This window comes from Schistocerca americana, chromosome 5 (genome assembly GCF_021461395.2).
Source record: "Schistocerca americana isolate TAMUIC-IGC-003095 chromosome 5, iqSchAmer2.1, whole genome shotgun sequence".
NCBI lineage: Eukaryota > Metazoa > Arthropoda > Insecta > Orthoptera > Acrididae > Schistocerca > Schistocerca americana.
In genome coordinates, this window is record NC_060123.1 from 679,286,222 (window position 1) to 679,306,987 (window position 20,766).

Below are 20,766 nucleotides of genomic sequence, written 5' to 3' on the forward strand. Positions count from 1 at the left end.
GCCAATGACAGATAATAAAGGAAACACCAATAAAGTATACCTTTCACCCCTCCTCCTCCTCCTTTTACAGCCAATCAAGTAACGACACGGTTTTCTCGTGCAGCTATTTAAGGAATCAAGTGTGTTCGTTTAGCAGTTAACGTAAGGCCCTGATGAAGGCTAGCTGCAACGCTGGCCGAAACGTTGGCGCATTTTAAATTATGACGATGCGGTCTGATACCCTGAAGAATTTTATTGAAGAAGACAACGGCCGCGGAAGCCTACGCTTACAGAACCCGGATTCGTCGCAAAACACTGTCTGATGTCATTCCTGTCATCGGTGACGTCGTTCCATACACCATTGCCGTGTAGCATATTTCTGCACATTCGTCAAGGATACGCGAACATGTGGACGACGCGCACGTAACCCGCATCGTAATAATGGCGACTCACCCTCATCCCTGATAGTGTACGATGTGTTACATTGTTCCACTGTTGCTCCAGAGTCGGGGAGCACGCAGATCTGTCCCGCAATGCCATTCGGACGAGGTGTCGATCTTCTCGGGGAGCGGGAGGGGGGGGGGGGGGTGCGACCCGATCCATCTCGACGTGTTCTACAGCCTTCTGTGACCCATTCTGCATACACACGTTCCAGTGCCCAAAAACACTTTGTCCCACACGAGCAGCAATTTCGTGGATTGATGCATCACATTCTCTGATGCCAATGAAGTGTCCTCTTTGAAACTCACTGATTTGACGGTACGGTTCGCTCATGCGCCTGCGAGGCATTCTCCACGTTTACTTAAGTCATACTGATCCATTACCTTCGGTTTTAGCGACAACGAGAGCCGCAGGCATATTTTACCGGTTGGTGGTGTTGCCCCACGATATCGATGTCGACCTTGAACCCGCGAGTCGACATGATTTAAATGCTAATCATTTCTGCAGAACATACTAATGTGCATGTCTTGTGAATACGAACGTCCTCTCTCTAGGCGTTCAAGAAGTTCCGTTCCTTTCTGAACATTAGTGTACTTGTAAACGTAGTGTGACGTTCCTCTGTACCCATATTTTTTCATTCTTTTGCTGTGAGGTTTTTTCTTCGTTTCAAAGCAATTTCCCCAGTCTATTTCGTCAGTTATTCTTCCTGGTGAATTTGATATTGCTGAACTTTAAATATTAAAATTTCCGGTTCTGTGAAATCTTCATGAGTAAACTGTGACAACTTTAGATCAGTTTTTACTTCCTCCGTCCATTTCATGGATTCCGTTGCGTTACTCCTCGTTTCACAAAACTCAAGTATTTGTTTTTAAGCCTGTCACTAAGATGGCCACAAAGAAGTTACTTTTCTGATCTGACTGATAACCAGTGTTTGGTCCTTAGTTTGAACGGAGCCGGCCGGTGTGGCCGAGCGATTCTGGGCGCTACAGTCTGGAACCGCGCCACCGCTACGGTCGCAGGTTCGAATCCTGCCTCGGGCATGGATGTGTGTGATGTCCTTAGGTTAGTTAGGTTTAAGTAGTTCTAAGTTCTAGGGGACTGATGACCTCAGGTGTTAAGTCCCATAGTGCTCAGAGCCATTTTTTTTTGGTTTGAACGGATTTTCTATGAATATTGATCCGAGGATTTGTCTCATAATCGTTCTGTTTTATATATATATATATATATATATATATATATATATATATATATATATATTCGATATGTGACTCAAAATTAGTGTTTCTGAAGCATAAATGTGCTTCATGAGGGCACTGAAATAGCTTAGCTTGGTAGGAGATGCACTTGTAACTGTAGATTTGTGTTTCGCCAAAGGCTTTCTTTTACTTTCATTTTCCTGTATTATTTCACTTCAGTTGTTAAGGTTTTGTGCTCCGGCTCCAGTGCCCTCGTCGTCGAATTTGCAAACGAGGACGGTCTATGGGATAAAGCACAAACACCGACGCGCCTCGTCATACGAGCGGGCAGTGGGCTTTCTTAGAGATTCTGGGCTGGTATTCTTGAAACAAGCAGTTAAAATCCCCGTGCTACTATTTCGAAATTTTTATACTCTTTGCAATCGATCATTTATATTTGATGCAAAATTTTGGACCGTTTTCCGCTACCAACCGCTTGCGTGTCTGAAAGACGTCAAAAAGAATCTTTGACGCTGCGCCGTGGTCCAAATGCAGCAGTAACGTTTCTATTATCCTGATAGTGGGCGAGAGGAAGGGAAAGTAGCGTAAGTGTCTTCGACTGCAGTTATGCCCGATACGCCCCTCGGGTGTAGCCGTGTGTAAATTCTCTCTCGCGGTGAACCAGTTTTTTCCATCTAGCGTTATATAACAAGATATCCGCTTACCGTTTCCCGAGCTTGCTGAGGCGTAAGAGTTGTTCTTGGAGGGTCGTGGGTTTGAGTCGCTACCTGCGCGCTGGTGTTTCCTAAACGGTGCAGCCATAATCTCTGCAACGTTTTTCCGTGAGTTCACACCGCCATTTGTATCTGGCGCACGTTGTCAGACGAGCTGAAAGCGGGTTTTGCATTACTGCTCGTGAAAATAAGTGTATTGTACTTTGTGTCAAAACACTGTAAACTGGAAGAAACTAAAATATTAACTAGAAAAGAAAACATTTTGCAAATCTTCAGACGTCCGATTAGTTAGACGGCCCACCACGTAATCGTCTCCTACGCCAACCTCCTCATTTCAGAGCAGCACTCGCACCGTAAATTATTAATTGAATGTATTCCGAACTCTGTCTTCACTGGTGTCGTAACACATGTCCTACAGTCCTGTTCCTTCCTGTTGTCAATGTTTCCTACGTGTTGTTCTCCTCACCGATTCTGCAGAGTACCTGTTCCTTCTTTACCTTATCAGTCCATCTAATTTGCAACGTGGTCCTACAGCACAACACGTCAATGGCCAAACCGCGGTGGACGCATCGATTCCAGTCAGATCATCGCAGTCAGACTTCGTCGGCCCTGGTTGACTGTTGGATGGGTGACCATCCGGGACGCCATGCGCTGTTAAATTACCGGGATGCATTCAGCCTGCTGATACCACTTAAGGATGTTTGTAGAATATCCATATATCTACATATCATTATGTTCCCAAAATGTATCAATATATATCGGCGAAATTTCCCATCGATATATCGATATCAAAATGGCAATATCCAGAACCGATATTTTTATTTTATATTATATGTTTTCGCAATTTTCGGTAAATATTTGAAGTATCTCTTTTGAAATTGTAGTAGAACATAATTTTAATTTCTTTATGTGAAAGAGTCTTACTACTTTCTCATTAAGTCAGTCTTTCTCTTTGACTGTGTGAAGCAATTATATGTGGCACAAAAGAAAAACGCCGATTGAACTTGTGAATGGTAGGGGGGTGGCGGTGTGAGTGGAGTAACAAGATTTCCAGTGGGAAGAAACGGCATAACAACTGCGTTAATAAACATAGGCATTCTTAAAAGACAGTTGCTGAAAATGATGAAGAAAAATCTAAATGACAAGATCAGTCTTTGTGGCGGGCGGAGACATGTGAGCGGAAAATGGTAACATAAACGCCGCTCGGCGCTACCAACAGAAACTCTAACCTTTAGCTTCACCACGCAGTTTTGACACTACAGTTGGTAGGTCGCTGGCGTTGGCATAAACGGAGGAAAAAAAAAAAAAAAAGAAAAGAAAAATGAAAAATACCAGGGAAGTCGACATGAAGTGTTCCGGACAAATCTGATATGAGACGAAACCGAACGACGAACGTATCGGACACCTTTCATTGTGCCACTTACGTACACTTACCATTGTTAGGAAAGTGGTTATCGCCAGGTGTGAACGAGCATCGTTTTCCTTTCAACTCTTGCACTAATGGGGATACGCAGGCTGCCCGCTTGTCGATGTACAGAATATCTAAAATAGTTCAATACTTAAATATACACCTCTGAAAGCGGTAGTGTATTTACAATGTGCAGCAGACATTTTTATAGGCAGGTACATCGTTATCTGTTCTGTTTTGCCGATATGTTGGGAGCAGATAATGAGATTTTTTTAAATATAGGTCTCCCGACATTTTTAAACATATCAACAGTCCTAATGCCATTATCGCCTCCGAGTCATGAAAACCGAGAACGATCGAGAGAACGGTGTGCTGTCACCACGCCCTTCCCTATCCGCCTCCTACGACGGCAGTCGGCTGAGGATGGCACGGCGGTCGGTCGGTGTCGTTGGGCTACCAAAGCCTGTTCGGACGAGTTTAGTTTAGCCTATGGACCAACATGGTAAACGCTTAGATCCCTTCCTTTTCCGGTTTCCCCACAGTCCACGATTCGCTACAATACGCTACTGCGCTCTAAACGTACATTTTCAGAAATTTTTTCCTCAAGCTGCGGCCAATGGTTGATACTAGTGGACTTATTTTGGCCAGGAATACCCCCCTTTGCCTGGTTTTTATATCCTCCTTACTTCGTCCATCATGTGTTGTTTGCTTCCGAGGCAGAATAATTCCTTCATTTCGCCTACTCAGACACTGATGTTAATTAATCGCTAATGTCATTTCTGATCATCTCATTACTTTCGTATTTCTTCAATTTTACCATCATTCCACATCTTGTGTTCGTTCATTGGATTTCAACCGAGCCTGCAATTCTGCCTTACTTTTAGTGAGGATAGCAGTGTCATCAGCGAATCGTATCATTGAGATGCTGTCACCCTGAATTTTGATCCCATTCCTCAACTTTTATTCTGTTTATGTCATTGCTTCTTGGATCTGTAGGCTGAACAGTAGGGCGAAAGTCTGCAGCGCTGTCTCTCAACTCTTTTAATCCGAGAATTCTTTCTTGGTCTTCAGGTCTTATTGTTTCCTCTTGATTCTTCAACATATAACATTTTACTCGTCATTCCCTATAGCTTACACCTATTTTCCTGAGAATTTCGAACATTTTGATTCATTTTACACTGTCTTACGCTCATTCTCGGTCGATAAATACTATGAATGTGTCTTGATTTTTCTTAGCAGTGCGTGACGTTAAATACTTCAGTCAACAAAACATGCAGGTATTAGTGTGACTTCGTTTCTGGAGTTTGATGATTTGGCTTTGGCTTGCTGTGACAGCAGGACATCAATCATCTCCTTGTCGTAGCACTCTCATTTTTATCGTCCATACTACGGCCTTTTAATCCACATTTGTTACGCATTTTGATTCGTGTGGTAAAATACAATATGTGATCAAAAGGATCCGGGCATCCCAAAAAAACATAGATTTTTCATATTAGGTGCATTGTGCTGCCACATACTATCGGACACTCCATATCAGCGACCTCAGTAGTTGTTAGACATTGTGAGAGCAGAGTGGAGTCCACAGCTCGTGGTCGTGCGGTAGTGTTCCCGCTTCCCACGCCCGAGTTCCCGGGTTCGATTCCCGGCGGGGTCAGGGATTTTCTCTGCCTCGTGATGACTGGGTGTTGTGTGATGTCCTTAGGTTAGTTAGGTTTAAGTAGTTCTAAGTTCTAGGGGACTGATGACCATCGATGTTAAGTCCCATAGTGCTCAGAGCCATTTGAACCATTTGAAGCAGAGTGGAGCACTCCGCGGAAATCACGGACTTCGAACGTGGTCAGGTGATTAGGAGTCACTTGTGACATACGTGTGTACACGAGATTTCCACACTCCTAAACATCCCTAGGTCCACTGTTTCCGAAGTGATAGTGAAGTGGAAACGTGAAGGGACACGTACAGCACAAAAGCGTACAGAGCGACCTCGTCTGTTGAATGACAGAGATCGCCGACAGTTGAAGAGGCTCGTAATGTGTAATAGGCACACATCTATCTAGACCATCACACAGGAATTCCAAACTGCTTCGAGATCCACTGCAAGTACTATGACATTTGGGCGGGAGGTGAGACGACTTGGATTTGATGGTCGAGTGGTTGCTCGTAAGCCACACATCACGCCGATAAATGCCAAACGACATCTCGCTTGGTGTAAGGAGCGTAAACATTGGACGATTGAACAGTGGAAAAACGCTGTGTGGAATGACGAATCACGGTACACAATGTGGCGATCCGATGGCAGGGTCTGCGAATGGCGAATGCCCCGTGAACGTCATCTGCCAGTGTGTGTAATGCCAACAGTAAAATTTGGAGGCGGTGGTGTTATGGTGTGGTCGTGTTTTTCATGGAGGGGGCTTACACCCCTTGTTTTGCGTGGCACTATCACGGCATAGGCCTACATTGATGTTTTAAGCACCTTCTTCCTTCCCACTGTTGACGAGCAATTAGGGGATGGCGATTACATCTTTCAACACGATCGAGCACCTGTTCATAATGCACGCTCCGTGGCGTAGTGGTTACAAGACAATAACATCCCTGTAATGGACTGGCCTGGATCCTATAGAACACCTCTGGGATGTTTTGGATGGCCGACTTCGTGCCAGTCCTCACCGACCGACATCGATACCTCTCCTAAGTGCAGCACTCCTTGAAGAATGGACTGCCATTACCCATGAAACCTTCCAGCACCTGATTGAACGTACGCCTGCGAGAGTGGAAGCTGTCATCAAGGCTAAGGGTGGGCCAACACCATACTGAATTCCAGCATTACCAGTGGAGGGCGCCACGAACATGTAAAATTATTTTCAGCCAGGTGTCCGGATACTTTTGATAAAATAGTGTACCTCTCAGTAGTCGTCGCTTTCCCAGATTTTAAAGACGAAACAGTAACTTCGAAAGCAAGTTATTAACGAGCAACATTGCGTTCCATAAATAAGTGAAAAAAAATTGAAGAAAACATAAAAAAATTCACATAAAACATGAATATGTTTCTAAGGCGGTATGTCTTTAAAAACAGAATTTTTTACAATTTCACGCCGTAGTACGTATAAGAATATTTTTTGTTTTAGTCTTTTTGCAGAGTGGTCCTGCTTTGCAAGGCACTTCCTGTCCACAGGTTTGTAAATATCCTCTCGAAACGGAAACGAAAACGCTATTTGGCTTGACCCCTTGACTATACTCCCATGATCACGCCACCATCAGCTACTTTTGTCCCCAGTAGGCGTCTTTCAAATGTCTGGGTAAGTGGAAGTCTGATGGTGCATAGTACAAGGCGGAAGGTGGTTGTCATTCTTCATATTACGATTGCGTTTTCAGTATGTGCGAGCTTGTAGGGTTATGAATTATCATGGAGCAAGAGTACTTCCGGTGAGAGAAACCCTCGTCCTTCTGATCGTAAGACAATCTCCTATTGTCTTACCAAAACTTCACTCTGGATTTGCACCAAGATACGGCTCCCTCTATTTTTCTTTAACTTCGAGATCAAGCGCACAGGGCCACTCGATGTCGACCGACCGCCATGTCATCCTCTAACAGATGGTGTGATCTGGATAAGGTGTGGAGCGCCATGGGATCAGCACATCGCTCTCTCGGCATTCATTGTTTACTCCCACCTTGGATCGGTTACTTTCAGTTCTAGTAGCTCCATAGTCAGACTCAGAGAGGATGAATGCACTCCGTTCGTCACCCACTAAGGAAAAATTCTCGGAAGCACTGGGAATTGAACCCCAGTCCTCCGCTTGGGACGGTATAAGCACTGTCGACATCCATCGAGCTTTTGGCACGTTATCCAGCATTTTCCGTGTAAATGGACGCACACTCAGTTCAAGACAAATAGTACATGACAAACACGCTGTTAGAATCGGTAAAATGTGGACAAATCAATATTGTTGTTTTAAAATATAGCTGCGATTATTTTAGAGCGTAAATCTTTGTACATTTGCCCTCAAAGACGAAAACCGTCCATTGCAACTGCACCTGCTGTCTGCGCCACGGGACTTGTGTTCAAGGAAGCAGTGGACCGCTGACCGCTGCGCTCCCTTGACGCAGTGAAGTAACAAGAGCAGGTAGGCATCATGCCGCGACCGCCATCTTCCCCGATTCGCTCTATAAGTGGCCAAGAGGAATAACTTACTGAAGAAGAAGAGGGCTCAACTCCTAAAGAGCGAAGACTGTTGCCTCAGAATCTCGCTCCCTGTAGGCCATCTTCAAGAAATGACTGTTGAGACAAAAAAAAAAAAAAGTATGAGGTGGAAGAACGTTGGCTGCACGCACAAAACCAAAACAAAATTCCAAAGCTGTTCAGCTTTCCTATGTATAACATCACAAAACAACTGTTTCTCGAGTATCATCAGAAACAAGATTATCACAATTCATGTCTTTTTTGAAAATTTATGATTGGTGTGCGAGTGATATCGGCCTAATAAGACAGCAATTCGTCAAGTTAACTACCAATAAAGTACTTCTTTTTACATTTTTCACTTTATTTCTAATTCTTGCTCATATGTCTCCAGGACTCAGCGTGCATTGTAATGGACACTCCCCAAACTCAGGATTCCTACGGATATTTATTGTCAACAACTGAGAGGTCTTGCAGACGCAATCCAAGAACAATGACAAGGAAAATAGCGAGAAGTGGTGCTACTCCTCAAGAACGCCCGCCACATTCTGCTAGATTGACAAGAAACACTCTACAGGAGCTGGAGTGGAAAGTCATTCTGCACCTACCTTATTCACCTCAGATTTTCACCTATCTATTGGATAACCTTCAAGGAACTTCGCTTGCCGCGTGTGGGGTGGCCACGCGGTTGGAGGCGCCATGTCACGGACTGCGCGGCCCCTCCCGCTGGAGGTTCGAGTCCTCCCTCGGGCATGCGTGTGTGTGTTGTTCTTAGCATAGATTAGTTTAAGTAGTGTGTAAGCTTAGGGACTGATGACCTTAGCAGTTAAGTCCCATATGATTTCACACACATTTGAACATTTTTGAACCGACAAGTTAAATGATGTGTTTGAGACGCGCGTGGCTCCTGTTCGTGCCATATCTCATGTGACAACCTGTTTTTACTGTACTACCACCTCGGTATGTTAATTTCAATTACTGGCGTCACTGAGTTGCCGCCTTGCGTGCCTGTGAGAGGCAGCAGCGGCGCTTATCGATATAAGCCCTGGCGTATTATCTTTGTGACCGCTATTACTTCCCGGTCATCGTGTGTTGAGGGTGAGTTCGGATCTGCCAGTGAGTTGGGAGGCGCTAGCAGTGCAGTTCGGACCTGGCAGTGTTTGACTTAGGACGCGGCAGAAGTTCAGTAGGGGCGCGGCTGTAGTGAGGTCCACAGCCATGACTCGCCCGACGGTTGCCGATACACATCAACTGAGTGCGGACAAATTTGGCTGGTCGTCACTCGGTCGTCTTGTCGGACGACATGTATGTTGGCCGGCGATCGCTTATGGGTTGCCTGCGTGTGCCGACTCTTGGTTCGTACTCGTTATTGCGCAGTCGCTGCGGTTAATGTTGTCTAGTCCTTCGTGCAAGTGTTCGTGAAACTGTGTGTAGCTTGTGATGTCGAATGCTCAGTTATTTTACTGCTGTCTCCGTGCTGATGTGTGGCAGTCGGTCGGTTGGTGTGGATCAGCCAGGAAATCTCCACACGGCGCAGTGGGTCGGGCCCGCTGGCGGTCTCTACGCAGTGTCGGAGTGTGTGGGAGCTGTTCCGGTTGCTACGAGGTTCGTGGCTCACCGACCCAGGACATCAAAGTTGAGTGGTAATTTAATTACCGAAGCCAGTATGTTCACATTGTGCCGTTGGTTTTCATGGTTGGCTGTTGGGGTTATTCCCGTGAGCAACAGCGACAACAGCGAGTGTTCGAGTTAGTGACAGTTTGGCCACCATCCGGTGGAGTTTTACTGTATCTTGGTTATTTGAAGTCCAAGTGCACCAGCGGAATTTTCTGCCTTGTGGCCGTTAGCGTTCTGGTTACCTGCCCTGGCCGCTGAGGTAAAATTCAAGCAGTGTCCTTTCCTCACCGTGTTGTCGATGTCCAACACGTGTGTGCAGTTATGATAGCTTCTGCATACCTGATTGTGGGCGGCTACACCTTTTACGTTTCGGCTTTGGAGTTCCTTGATTACTGGTCGGGTGGAAAGCAAGTCGTCTTGTCGGTGGGTCCGTTCACTCTCTCTTGGTTGGGTTGCTGGGGGATCGGATATAGTTGGGCCGACTACCTGTCTCCCCTATGCGAACGTTAATATTTCAAGTGCAGACCGGCCCCCGGGAACTTCTGAGCGCCGCTGGCTGTACTGCCTTTTCTTATTGGTTTTCGATTGTGTATTTTAATCGCTCATAGCCGATGGTTTGAATTTGTATGCTTTTAGTTGGGTTTTAAATAATGGGCCTTCAGCCGTTTTAAAATTGAAAGTTCCTTACTTGTCATGTCTTGCATTGTTTGGGCCTTCAGCCTCATTTGAAATATTATTTAAGGATAAAACCTTACGCTTTTTGCCTTTTGAAAATTTATTGTAGTTGTGTTTTAAATCATGGGCCTTCAGCCGTTTTAAAAATTAAAGAGGTTGTGCCCTTAAGCCATAAGATTGTGTGACATATTCAGTCGATAGTTATGTTCGGAAATTTGCGCTGTAAGGTTTGGGCAACTAAATAAAGTTATATGTGTTCGAGTGTAACTGACAGCCGCTCATTTCTGGCCCCTTTCCACAATTCCAACCACCTGTTCTGTCCTGCGGCGCCGGCCGGTGTGGCCGAGCGGTTCTAGGCGCCCCAGTCTGGAACCACGCGACCGCTACGGTCGCAGGTTCGAATCCTGCATCGGGCATGGATGTGTGTGATGTCCTTAGGTTAGTTAGGTTTAAGTAGTTCTATGTTCTAGGGGACTGATGACCACAGATGTTAAGTCCCATAGTGCTCAGAGCCATTTGAACCATTTTTTTTGTCCTGCGGGTTTAGCAGAGCGTTTCAGTATTCTTGATACAATACTGTGCACGCAGACTTCTATTCTTCGGGGTGCTGCAACATTAACGGCCAATAATGTTGTTGCTAGTCACTCACTGAACTTACTGAGCGCTGCAGGCCTGCATGGCTAGTGGCAGAGTACAATGGCTGAGCCATGGGACAAGGAAACGTACGACTCAACATGATATGGGATTGGCAGGTCCTGGGATGCGTATCAGCAACAGCAAATTAAGCTAACCAGCAATGCGTTTACAACGACGTTTTTTCGGAAAGCGTGCAGTATTTAGCACAGGAGAAGAGGGCGTGTTATGCCAAACAAGAAGGCTCTTAGAAGACAATGTTCAGCAAACAAGTTTTAATTTTGGTAGACAGACGTCGCATACAGATACGAAAGTTAACATGTTACTCGAATCGTAAAACTGAAATCACAAGTTAATCAGCTTAGTACAGACATATACTTATATGCTACATCTCTGATTGAACACTTCCTCCCTTAAGAGGGGAGGTATGCGGAAGCGACCAAATTATGAATAAATTTTTATTGGCACTTCATTTACTAAGTGGTATTGAAATTTCTATTCGTGAGTATTACTTTCCTATTCGACTCCCAAGTGTGATGAAAATGCCGTCACAATACGGGGAATATCCAGAACTTCTACAAAAGTGTTTGCATGGAAAAATTCTAAAGAAAGTTGCAACTCGCTGATAGGAAAATCATGCTCCAAGCAAGACTTGTTTCCACGACTATTGATGAAGCCACAGCGTACGATGCTTGTTTAGTTTTTAACTGTGCTAATCTTGGCAGACTGCGGTTGCTACAGAGGTTAACATTTGATATCGGTAACAGGAGAATTGATGCAGCGGACGTTATTGTTACTCAATTTGACAGTCAGGTTAAACCAAGCGCGCAAGCTATGAAAAGACTGCCCGAGGGTGAAGAGAAGAATGCATATGGTTTGTAGTATTCGTAGTTCGCAAAGATAAAGTAAGGCCTAATACAAACACTGTCAAATCTTTGATCCAGGTTTCCCGTAACTTACATTTTGGCAACTTTATGTACTTTCTCCTCACAAACCATTAACTTTATATATTTAAATTCGGTATGCAATTAGTCAGTACTATAGTGAAACAATCTGTGAAAGAAATTTACAAATAGTAAGGCATTTATGTAAGAAAAAAGGCCTAATATTGTTTTTTCCACAGGAATTTGGAGAGCTGTAAAATTTAGAAAAAGATACCAATATTTTGTTCCACAGATATTTTTAATATTTGTGTATCAAACTTTGCATAAAAATACAATAATTTCGTTCTGACTGATTTTGCAAAAAAGGCACATTTCTACTCATCTTCATGAAAAAATTTCGATTGATTATAATTAAAAACGCGTAGCTTCAATAAGTATGAAAAAGCATATGTCTATCCATATAACATTCCTTAGCAACTGTGCCAAATTTCGGTACATTGCCTTGAAAACTTTGGTCTTTGTAAGGTTGGTTTCAGAATATTGCAACTTCGCATACGCCTCTCCTTAAATATAGGTGATTATACTTTTAATCGGGACTTCTGGCTGACCACTTTTCGTTGAAACTTTCGGATCATCATCACAAAACTTAGCCCTAGAGATAAATCTGTGATTCACAAGAAACAGAACTAATATTACACTGTACCTTTACTACGCTCCTCCAGCGGGTACCTGAATTTCCAACTGCACACTCAAATATACGTATTTAACAAATTATTAAACAATATTTAGTTAATGCATCCCACGCTTATCCTGGAGTCACCTGACATGAAGCTTCATTGTATCAATGTTTCGAATAGCAATAGGAGTTATGCTCTTTTGGTCAGAGGTAGTAAGACTTAAGTCTAGGACAGACTTAAGTTCAGAATAGAGACCGTTAAGTGAAGGAAAACAAGACTATTCGTTTTTTGGTGACAGAGTAAAATTGCGACATCTATCACAGAATGAATTTCAAAATGGTGAGAACTGTGTAAGTAGAGGATGACTAACCCTATTATTCAGCGAAATATAAAAATAACTTAGTTTTTAACAGACACTCTGCTGTCCTTTAAAGCCATTCGATAACTTGCACAGAAAGAGGCATTCAGTGATACAGCAACGTTAACGTTACATTTACTTCCAGTTTGCTGCCGTAATGGAACATCTACTTTAACCTGCATCTCACACTCATACCTGGGAAAGACGTATTTTCTTTAGGACAAGTTGGAAATTCGTAATACCTTCTTTGTACATTTATATATTTGTATACGATTCCTAGAAATTATAGAGAAACATCGAAATGGAAACAACGTTCTGGCAACTCACACTCCTAGTGAATCTGTAGCCGTAGAAATTGCACACAACGAAAGTGTTGCAGCTAAGCAGGGACCTCTACCTCGCCTGAAAAGATTGCACCTATACCAATTTTGGAAACACCAGAGAAAAGGAGTTAGAAAAATGCATCCCTGTTGACACGCCAGGGAAAGCTACAAAGCTTGAAAGCAGCGAGACAAATAAAGATTGACACAAAAAGAATCAAGTTATTCAACTACCAAAGGAAGGAGAAAAATAAAATTGAATACTGGGGACAATGACAGTGTTGTGTATAAAAGAAACTACCAGAAAAAAACAGACCGTAAGTGAACTGCGTTCAGTGAATTTAATATCAACCGGAGAACGATCAGTAACTGCATTACAGACTTTTATTTTGTATTACCTGACAGTAAAATATACACACATCAAAAAAAGTTTTGCATCACCCCAGTTCCCAGAACTCATGAAGATAGACGTTGACTGTGGATATTGTATCACAGACGCAGTCCCTTTGACTGTTCAGAGATGTCAGTAAACCCACCCAAAGATGTAAACAACCTTGGATGAGCAGCGCCAACTAGACGGAGGGGGTCCGACAGTCGATCATTTCCAGTCATTCCACCAGGAAGGAGGTACACGGCTCGTGTTGTCTGTAGTTCAACCATGCCTAGACAGTCAATACCGCGGTTCGATCGCGTCCACATTGTCACTTTGTGCCAGGAAGGGCTCTCAACTGCTGAAGTGTCCAGGCGTCTCAGGGTGAACCAAAGCGATGTTGTTCAGACATGGAGGAGATACAGAGAGACAGGACCTGTCGATGACATGCCTCGCTCAGGCTTCCCGAGGGCTACTATTGCAGTGGATGACCGCTACCTACGGGTTATGGCTCGGAGGAACCTTGACAGCAACGCAACCATTTTGATTAATGCTTTTTGTGCAGTCACAGGACGTCGTGTAACGACTCAAATTGTGCATAGGCTTCATGATGCCAAACTTCACCCCCGACGTCCATGGCGAGGTCCATCTTTGCAACCAAGACACCATGCAGTGTGGTACAGATGGGCCCAACAACATGCCGAATGGACCTCTCAGGATTGGCATCAAATTCCCTTCAGCGATGAGTGTCGCATATGCCTTCAACCAGACAATCATCGGAGACATGCTTGGAGGCAACCCGGTCAGCCTGAGCGCCTTAGACAGACTGTCCAGCGAGTGCAGCAAGGTGGAGGTTCCCTGCTGTTTTGGGGTGGCATTGTGTGGGGACGGCGTAGGACGCTGTTGCTCATAGAACTCGCCGTAACGGCTGTACGATACGTGAATGCCATACTCCGACCGATAGTGCAACCATATCGGCAGCATATTGGCGAGGCATTCGTCTTCATGGACGGCAGTTTGCGCCCCCATCGTACACATCGTGTAAATGACTTCCTTCAGGATAACGAAATCGCTCGACTAGAGTGGTCGGCATGTTCTCTAGATATGAACCCTATCGATCATGCCTGGGATAGATTGAAAAGGGCTGTTTATGGACGACGTGACCCACCAACCACTCTGAGGGATCTATGCCGAATCGCCGTTGAGGAGTGGGACAATCTGGACCAACAGTGCCTTTATGAACTGGTGGATAGTACGCCACGACGAATACAGGCATGCATCAATGCAAGAGGACGTGCTACTGGGTACTAGAGGTACCAGTGTGTACAACAATCTGGACCACCACATCTGAAGGTCTCGCTGTGTGGTGGTACAACATGCAATGTGGGGTTTTCATGAGCAATAAAAAGGGCGGAAGTGATGTTTATGTTGATCTCTTTTCCAATTTTCTATACAGTTCCGGAACTCTGGGAACTGAGGTGATGCAAAACTTTTTTTGATGTATGTATAATACAATTGTTGATGGCATGAAATTTACTTTGGCACCTAATCCTGCTCCTCAGGGTGAGATGCCCTGTAGTCGAACCTGTATTAAAAAAAAAAAAAAATCTGCTCGACATGAAATTTATTATTCTATCGCGTACATCGGTTTTCAGTCTGAAGAAACCTTGCCAACATGTGTGATTAATTCCGTTTTGAAAATTTCAAAATTTCCGTCATAATTTCACGTAGAAGCCAAAAGTATGTCATCTCCCCCGACGTGTTATAACAAATGTTCTGCATTCTTTGTTTGAAATAAAGATACTGCAGGTTACTGTTCTTTGGCTCACCATCCTTAATTCGGTGAATCCTGCTCTGAATCTAACTATTTGCGGTTCCCAGATCTATGATGTGCGAAATAATTTTTACAGTCCTCTTTCTGATTCCGGTGCAAATCCTGTAAAAAATTCATAATCCTGTCGATCAGGTCTACGCCACCCATGTTTTTATTGTACTGCTGGACGGGAAACTTGGATGTATCCCGCATCGTTCTTCAACCATCTGTTACATTGGTACATACATTCCTTTCCGATCTTGCTCGATGCAGTTATGGCTAGGTTTTAGTCATACCAATTTACAATAGAAATTAGTTTCCTCTCACTGTCTGGTCAACATATCCATGTCCTTGATTTGCAAGAATCTTAGCCTTCTAGTAGAGGGACTGTTCTTCTTATTCATGACTTCATTGTTGTTCCAGGAGACGACTGTGCTTACAAAAAATAATAATAAGTGCCAGATAGTGTCATTTACCAACAATCACAACAAGAAATGTATTGAAAATTAGTGACCAGAGTCACCGTTGATGCCTAGGAATCAGTGCTCGAAAATTTGGCAATAAGTCCCACCGTCCATTACAGTGGACAGTACTATTTTGTAACCGTAATTAATGAAAACTTACTGCGCCGAAAAACCATAAAAACAACATATGCAGATATTGTCTACAACAAGTACATATTTTCGTAAAATAAGTTTCGAAAACTACACAGTAATGAAGTTCCTGCCATCAAAGCTGTTACCTGTCGCCAAGTGATCGTAGTGACCATTTCTCCCGACAGATAGCTGCACCGTACACTCCGTTCAAATGGAATACGGGTATTACGACGGAAAATGCAGGATCTTTGGTAGTAAGACAGATAACTCAATGTTCACTGCCATGACATCAAGACTCAGGAGGATATTTCCGACACACTGTGACTATAACTAAAGAAGCAAATTAGCATTTTACGATGTCAATAGCACATCGAGGCAGTTCTGAAACAAACGTATTACGCAGTATTTTGATAGTTACTGCTATGAACTATTTAACCTAAACGAAAATTCACAGAAAAACAGACAAAAGTGAACCACCATAAAGTAGTACATTGTACATTTTCTTCTACACTGCCTTTATTGTTTTGAATCGTACTCCAACAGTAATCGGTAAATGTAGAAGGCACTCATTCTCATTCATACCGTCTTTCAGCGTCAGGTAGCTTGTATGAAACGTTTCACCATATTCATCCGATGGATCACCGTTACAGATGATTTCATTATGCCAAGTTTGGTGTGGAGTGCTGCAAGTAATATATCTTCACCAGATACCAGGTTTTCACAATGAATTTTGCTCACTTACTGAAATTTCATAACTCTTTTTAGTCAATTTGGTGTACTCAACAGGTTCTTCGGGCATTTTATTTCCATTGTGCGACGGAACACCCTTGAAACTTGTTTTCGACGCAACTAAAAGAAGCCTATACTCTGGTCGGTAGTATTAAAGTAGCGCTAACTATATCTTGTTCCTAAATTTGAAATTACCGTGGCAAATATTTTGAAAATCATACACATTCATAGCAGGAATGAGACTGTTGTAAAACAGCAAAAATTGGTAACCGACTCGTGTATTAAGTCCTTGGCGGTGGTTCAGTAATCTTCGGAAGTCGAACCCGCATTGTTAAATTTTTGGTTTACTTTATAGAGAACAGAAGCAAACGTCTTTGAAGTACCCAATACACACACACACACACACTCTCTCTCTCTCTTTCTCTCTCTCTCTCTCTCTCTTTCTCTCTCTCTCTCTTCGACCTTCTCCACTTTTTCCCGAGAGCCTTCATGGCATTTCGTACAGTAACAGACGACTCAGAAATGTTCAGTCGATTTTCTACAGTACCAGCTGCCATCCTTTTCTGAAACGTGCAGATGTTAGCCAGATATCGGTGAATTGTAAGATAGTTGTTTACATGGTTTTTTTAGTACCTCTTCGAGCATTCATTGAATGCTTTCCATGTACGCCGGCCGCTGTGGACGAGCGGTTCTAGGCGCTTCAGTCCGGAATCGCGCTGCTGCTACGGTCGCAGGTTCGAATCCTGTCTCGAGCATGGATGTGTATGATGTCCTTATGTTTGTTAGGTTTAAGTAGTTCTAAGTCTAGGTGACTGATCACCTCAGATGTTAAGTCCCATAGTGCTCAGCGCTATTTGAACCATTTTGAACTGTTAGAAAGACGTGTTCCGCCGTGTAACTTTAAAATATTTCCTTACACTGTGAATACACCCCAGTTGTAGAGTAATGCATTTGTAATGAAATTTTTAAACCCTTAAACATCTGAGAGGGCAGTCAAGCAACAGGTATCCTTAGGTTCAAACTCTGCACCACTATGGACTCCAATGGCACGGTATTCCACACAGTCCGTGAAGAGAACCTAAGTAGAAATTTCATGTACATGTCTACCGCACCAGTCGCTGCAAGCTATTCAGATTCATGTATGTGTGAGTACATGCGAGAATACTATGAAGGGTAAATTTGTCGTAATAGCCGGATTACAGCCGGAGATAGCAGCTACGCCATCCCCTCTGCCTTGCTGAATCATCCATGGGATGTGCAACACCAACTGTACTAAAAATACCCGCTATTGTGTACTTTATTATTGTTGCTCTTACGTTCACCCCGTTTTTCAGCTTACCATATTTTTGCTTTATTCATCCCAAATGTATGGCATCCTTGTAAAAAAAAAAAAAAGAAAACATGGCACATCGTACTGTGCATTCACAACGTCCTGAAGAGTGGCTTCCTAGTTGTAGATTGGCAGAAGTCGATAGAAGTCGATCGCTTTCAGCCTGCTAATGTTCGGTGTCACACTGCTGCGTATCATAGCTGTTATGAAGTTTATGAAGTGATTGTTGTGCCGTTCTCTGACAAACCTGTAAACATTCGTGAATGCTAATACTGCCTGACGAAAGCATCGCCCCTTCCCCAAGCACCGCCCCTCCCTCCTCGACAGTCCATTTATTGGGAGCCAATGGCCGGAGTTTGCTTCCTCCATTACCTGCACTCCCTGAGAATTGGGTCAGGACGTTGTGAACAAACTACACACCGGCTGTGAGCCTGACTGGAGTGTGGTATCGTGTCTGCAGGAGGATGCTGGTGTCGGAGGCTGCGCCCGTGTGGTGGGCGCTGGTGCTGTATGCGGCGCTCCTGCTGATGCTGAGCCCGTGCGTGCTGCTCGTGCTGGTGTGCCTGCCCCACCTGCCACTGCTGCTGCTGCGGCGCGTCCTCTTCATCCCCATGGAGGCCGTCTGAGGTGGCGACACCCCAGTGACCAGCCAGCGAGCCAGTCAACTCCTACCTGCTGCTGCTGCCACGCCAATGTCTGCTGGTGGTGGTTGTGTACAGCAGAAGAACATCCTCTTCATCACTGTGGAGGCTGTCTTGAGTGATGAGGACCACCTGTCCAGCCAACCAACCACTGCAGCAAACCAACTCCCTGCTGCTTCAGATGGTGGGCCCATGTGTACAGCTGGTGCTCTTCTGCCAGCAGTATCTGTTACTGTTACAGTTCCTCACCTTCATCCCAATAGTGCCAGTCTGAGATGATGGGACATCATTCCAACCATCCAGCCAATCTAGTCCTACCTGTTGCTGTTGTTCCTTGTGTTCATATGCTAGCCACAGTCATTTATGCTGAAATACGTCCTGTTCATTCCCATAGTGGCTGCCTAGTATGATGAGAACCAACTGCAGAACTAGCCAACCATTCAACACCTACCTGCTGCTTCTGATTTTGATCCCTAGTGTGCAGTTTGTGTTCGTCTGTCAGCCCCACCTGCTGCTATAGAAGTGCACTCTCTTCATCCCCGTGGAGCCCATCTGAGATGACGGGACAGCCATGGGACTGACCAACCAGACAGTCAACTCCTACCTGCTGCTGTTGATAATAGTGCTCAAGTACCAGCCCCAGTTGTCACGGCTCCAGTTCATCCACTTCATTGTCATTGTGGCTGTCAAGGAACGACGTGCCCAGTCATTCAAATACTTAGCACTAATCTGTGCTTCTGATGCTGAGCCTATGTGTGGAGCTGCTGCTTGTCTGCCAGACCCACCTGACACTGCTGGAATGCATCCTCTTCATCCCCACAGAGTCAGTCTGAGATGATGGGAGAGTGATGGGACAAACCGCCAGATGACCAACTTCTACCTGCTGCAGATGATACTGATGCTCATGTGCCAGCCACACCTGTTGCTACTGCAGGTCATTCTCTGCAGACCCAAGGCAGCAGCCTAAGATGATAAGAAGCACTTGCTGAAGCAGCCAACCACTCAATGCCTACCAGTTGTTTCTGATGCTGAAACCATGCGTGCTGCTGGAGATCATTTGACCGCCTCACTTGTTGTTGCTGAAGTACGTCCAATTCATCTCCATGGAGCCTGTCTGAGATCCACAGACCCATCCAGCCAACAACAAAATGCCTAACTCCTGCTTTTGCTGCCACTGATTCTCCTGTGACAGCCTCACGTGTTGCCACTGCAGTACATCCTCTTCATACCCATGACAGTTAAGATGATGAGAACTGTGCGCCCAGCCAACCGACCACTCAGACCCCGTGTATGTGCTGAGCACTAGCATGTAGCTGTCGCTCATGTAGCTGCTCGAATTTTTGCTGTTAAAGCACATCCTCTTTGTCCCCTTGCAGCCAACCTCAGCTCCAACCTGCAGTGTGTGTGAAGTCGCTAAGTGATTCTTCCAGGGACTATGCCATTCTCTACTGCTGTAGCATGTCAGTTCTGTGTGTCTGAGTGGACCGCCATATAGTGTAGCTCTCAGTGCAGAACTCTATGTTGTTACGGGCAGTGAGTGAGCCAAGCTAGCCCTGGGAGTTATACCAGGTTCCCATTAATAACCATTGTCGTTATAATATTATCAATACACTGTCTGCTCAGAAAGTACATATTGTAGACTTGCTATAATTGTGTTCATAAATGAGCAATAACTTTTGTATATTTAATTAAATTGTATGTTTTTCAATTTTACTATCTGAATTATTATATTACTATTATTTATTTTGTGACCATCACCACCATAATGAAGTTCTCTTTAGCACCATAACCACCACTACCATCTCGTTATTTCTTCACTTCAGATGGATGGCAGGGTGTAGTGGCTTGTTGGCTTCATACTGAGCATAAATAATTTAGTGTCCTAATTTCGATACCGTCACACTGGAGAATGTAATACAGCTATCTTATTGAATCCTCTATAATAATGAGAACTACTCGCGAACGACTTGTAGCAATAGTAGCTAAGGTAAGTAGCTAAGGTAAGTAAAAGAACTGGGTAAGTATTGGAATAGGTGTATTTATGTGGATGAGGCAGAATACTTTGGCACATCCATATTTATTACAAAAATAACAATATAGTAATGCAATGGAACAAGTAAGAGAGAAGCTATTAAAGCACTGTGAGGCTGAGGGCTCTGCTGGGCCTCATCCTGTTTTGTGAATCCCAAAGACAAATTGTAATGTTTAAAAATAT

At 44.2% G+C, this 20,766-nt stretch overlaps 1 protein-coding gene across 2 annotated transcripts in view; it reads left to right on the top strand.

Moving 5' to 3' along the window:
- LOC124615719 overlaps nt 1-20,279 on the top strand; it is a 331,203-nt gene extending 310,924 nt beyond the window's left edge. For both annotated transcript variants that reach the window (XR_006979809.1, XM_047143783.1), the window contains one exon: nt 18,371-20,279. Coding sequence is in view for 1 of the 2 variants with exons in the window: in XM_047143783.1 (XP_046999739.1) it covers nt 18,371-18,673 (303 nt within the window). In the remaining variant the exon portion in view is untranslated. The remainder of the gene's footprint in view (nt 1-18,370) is intronic.
- The last annotated feature ends 487 nt before the right edge of the window (nt 20,280-20,766 follow it).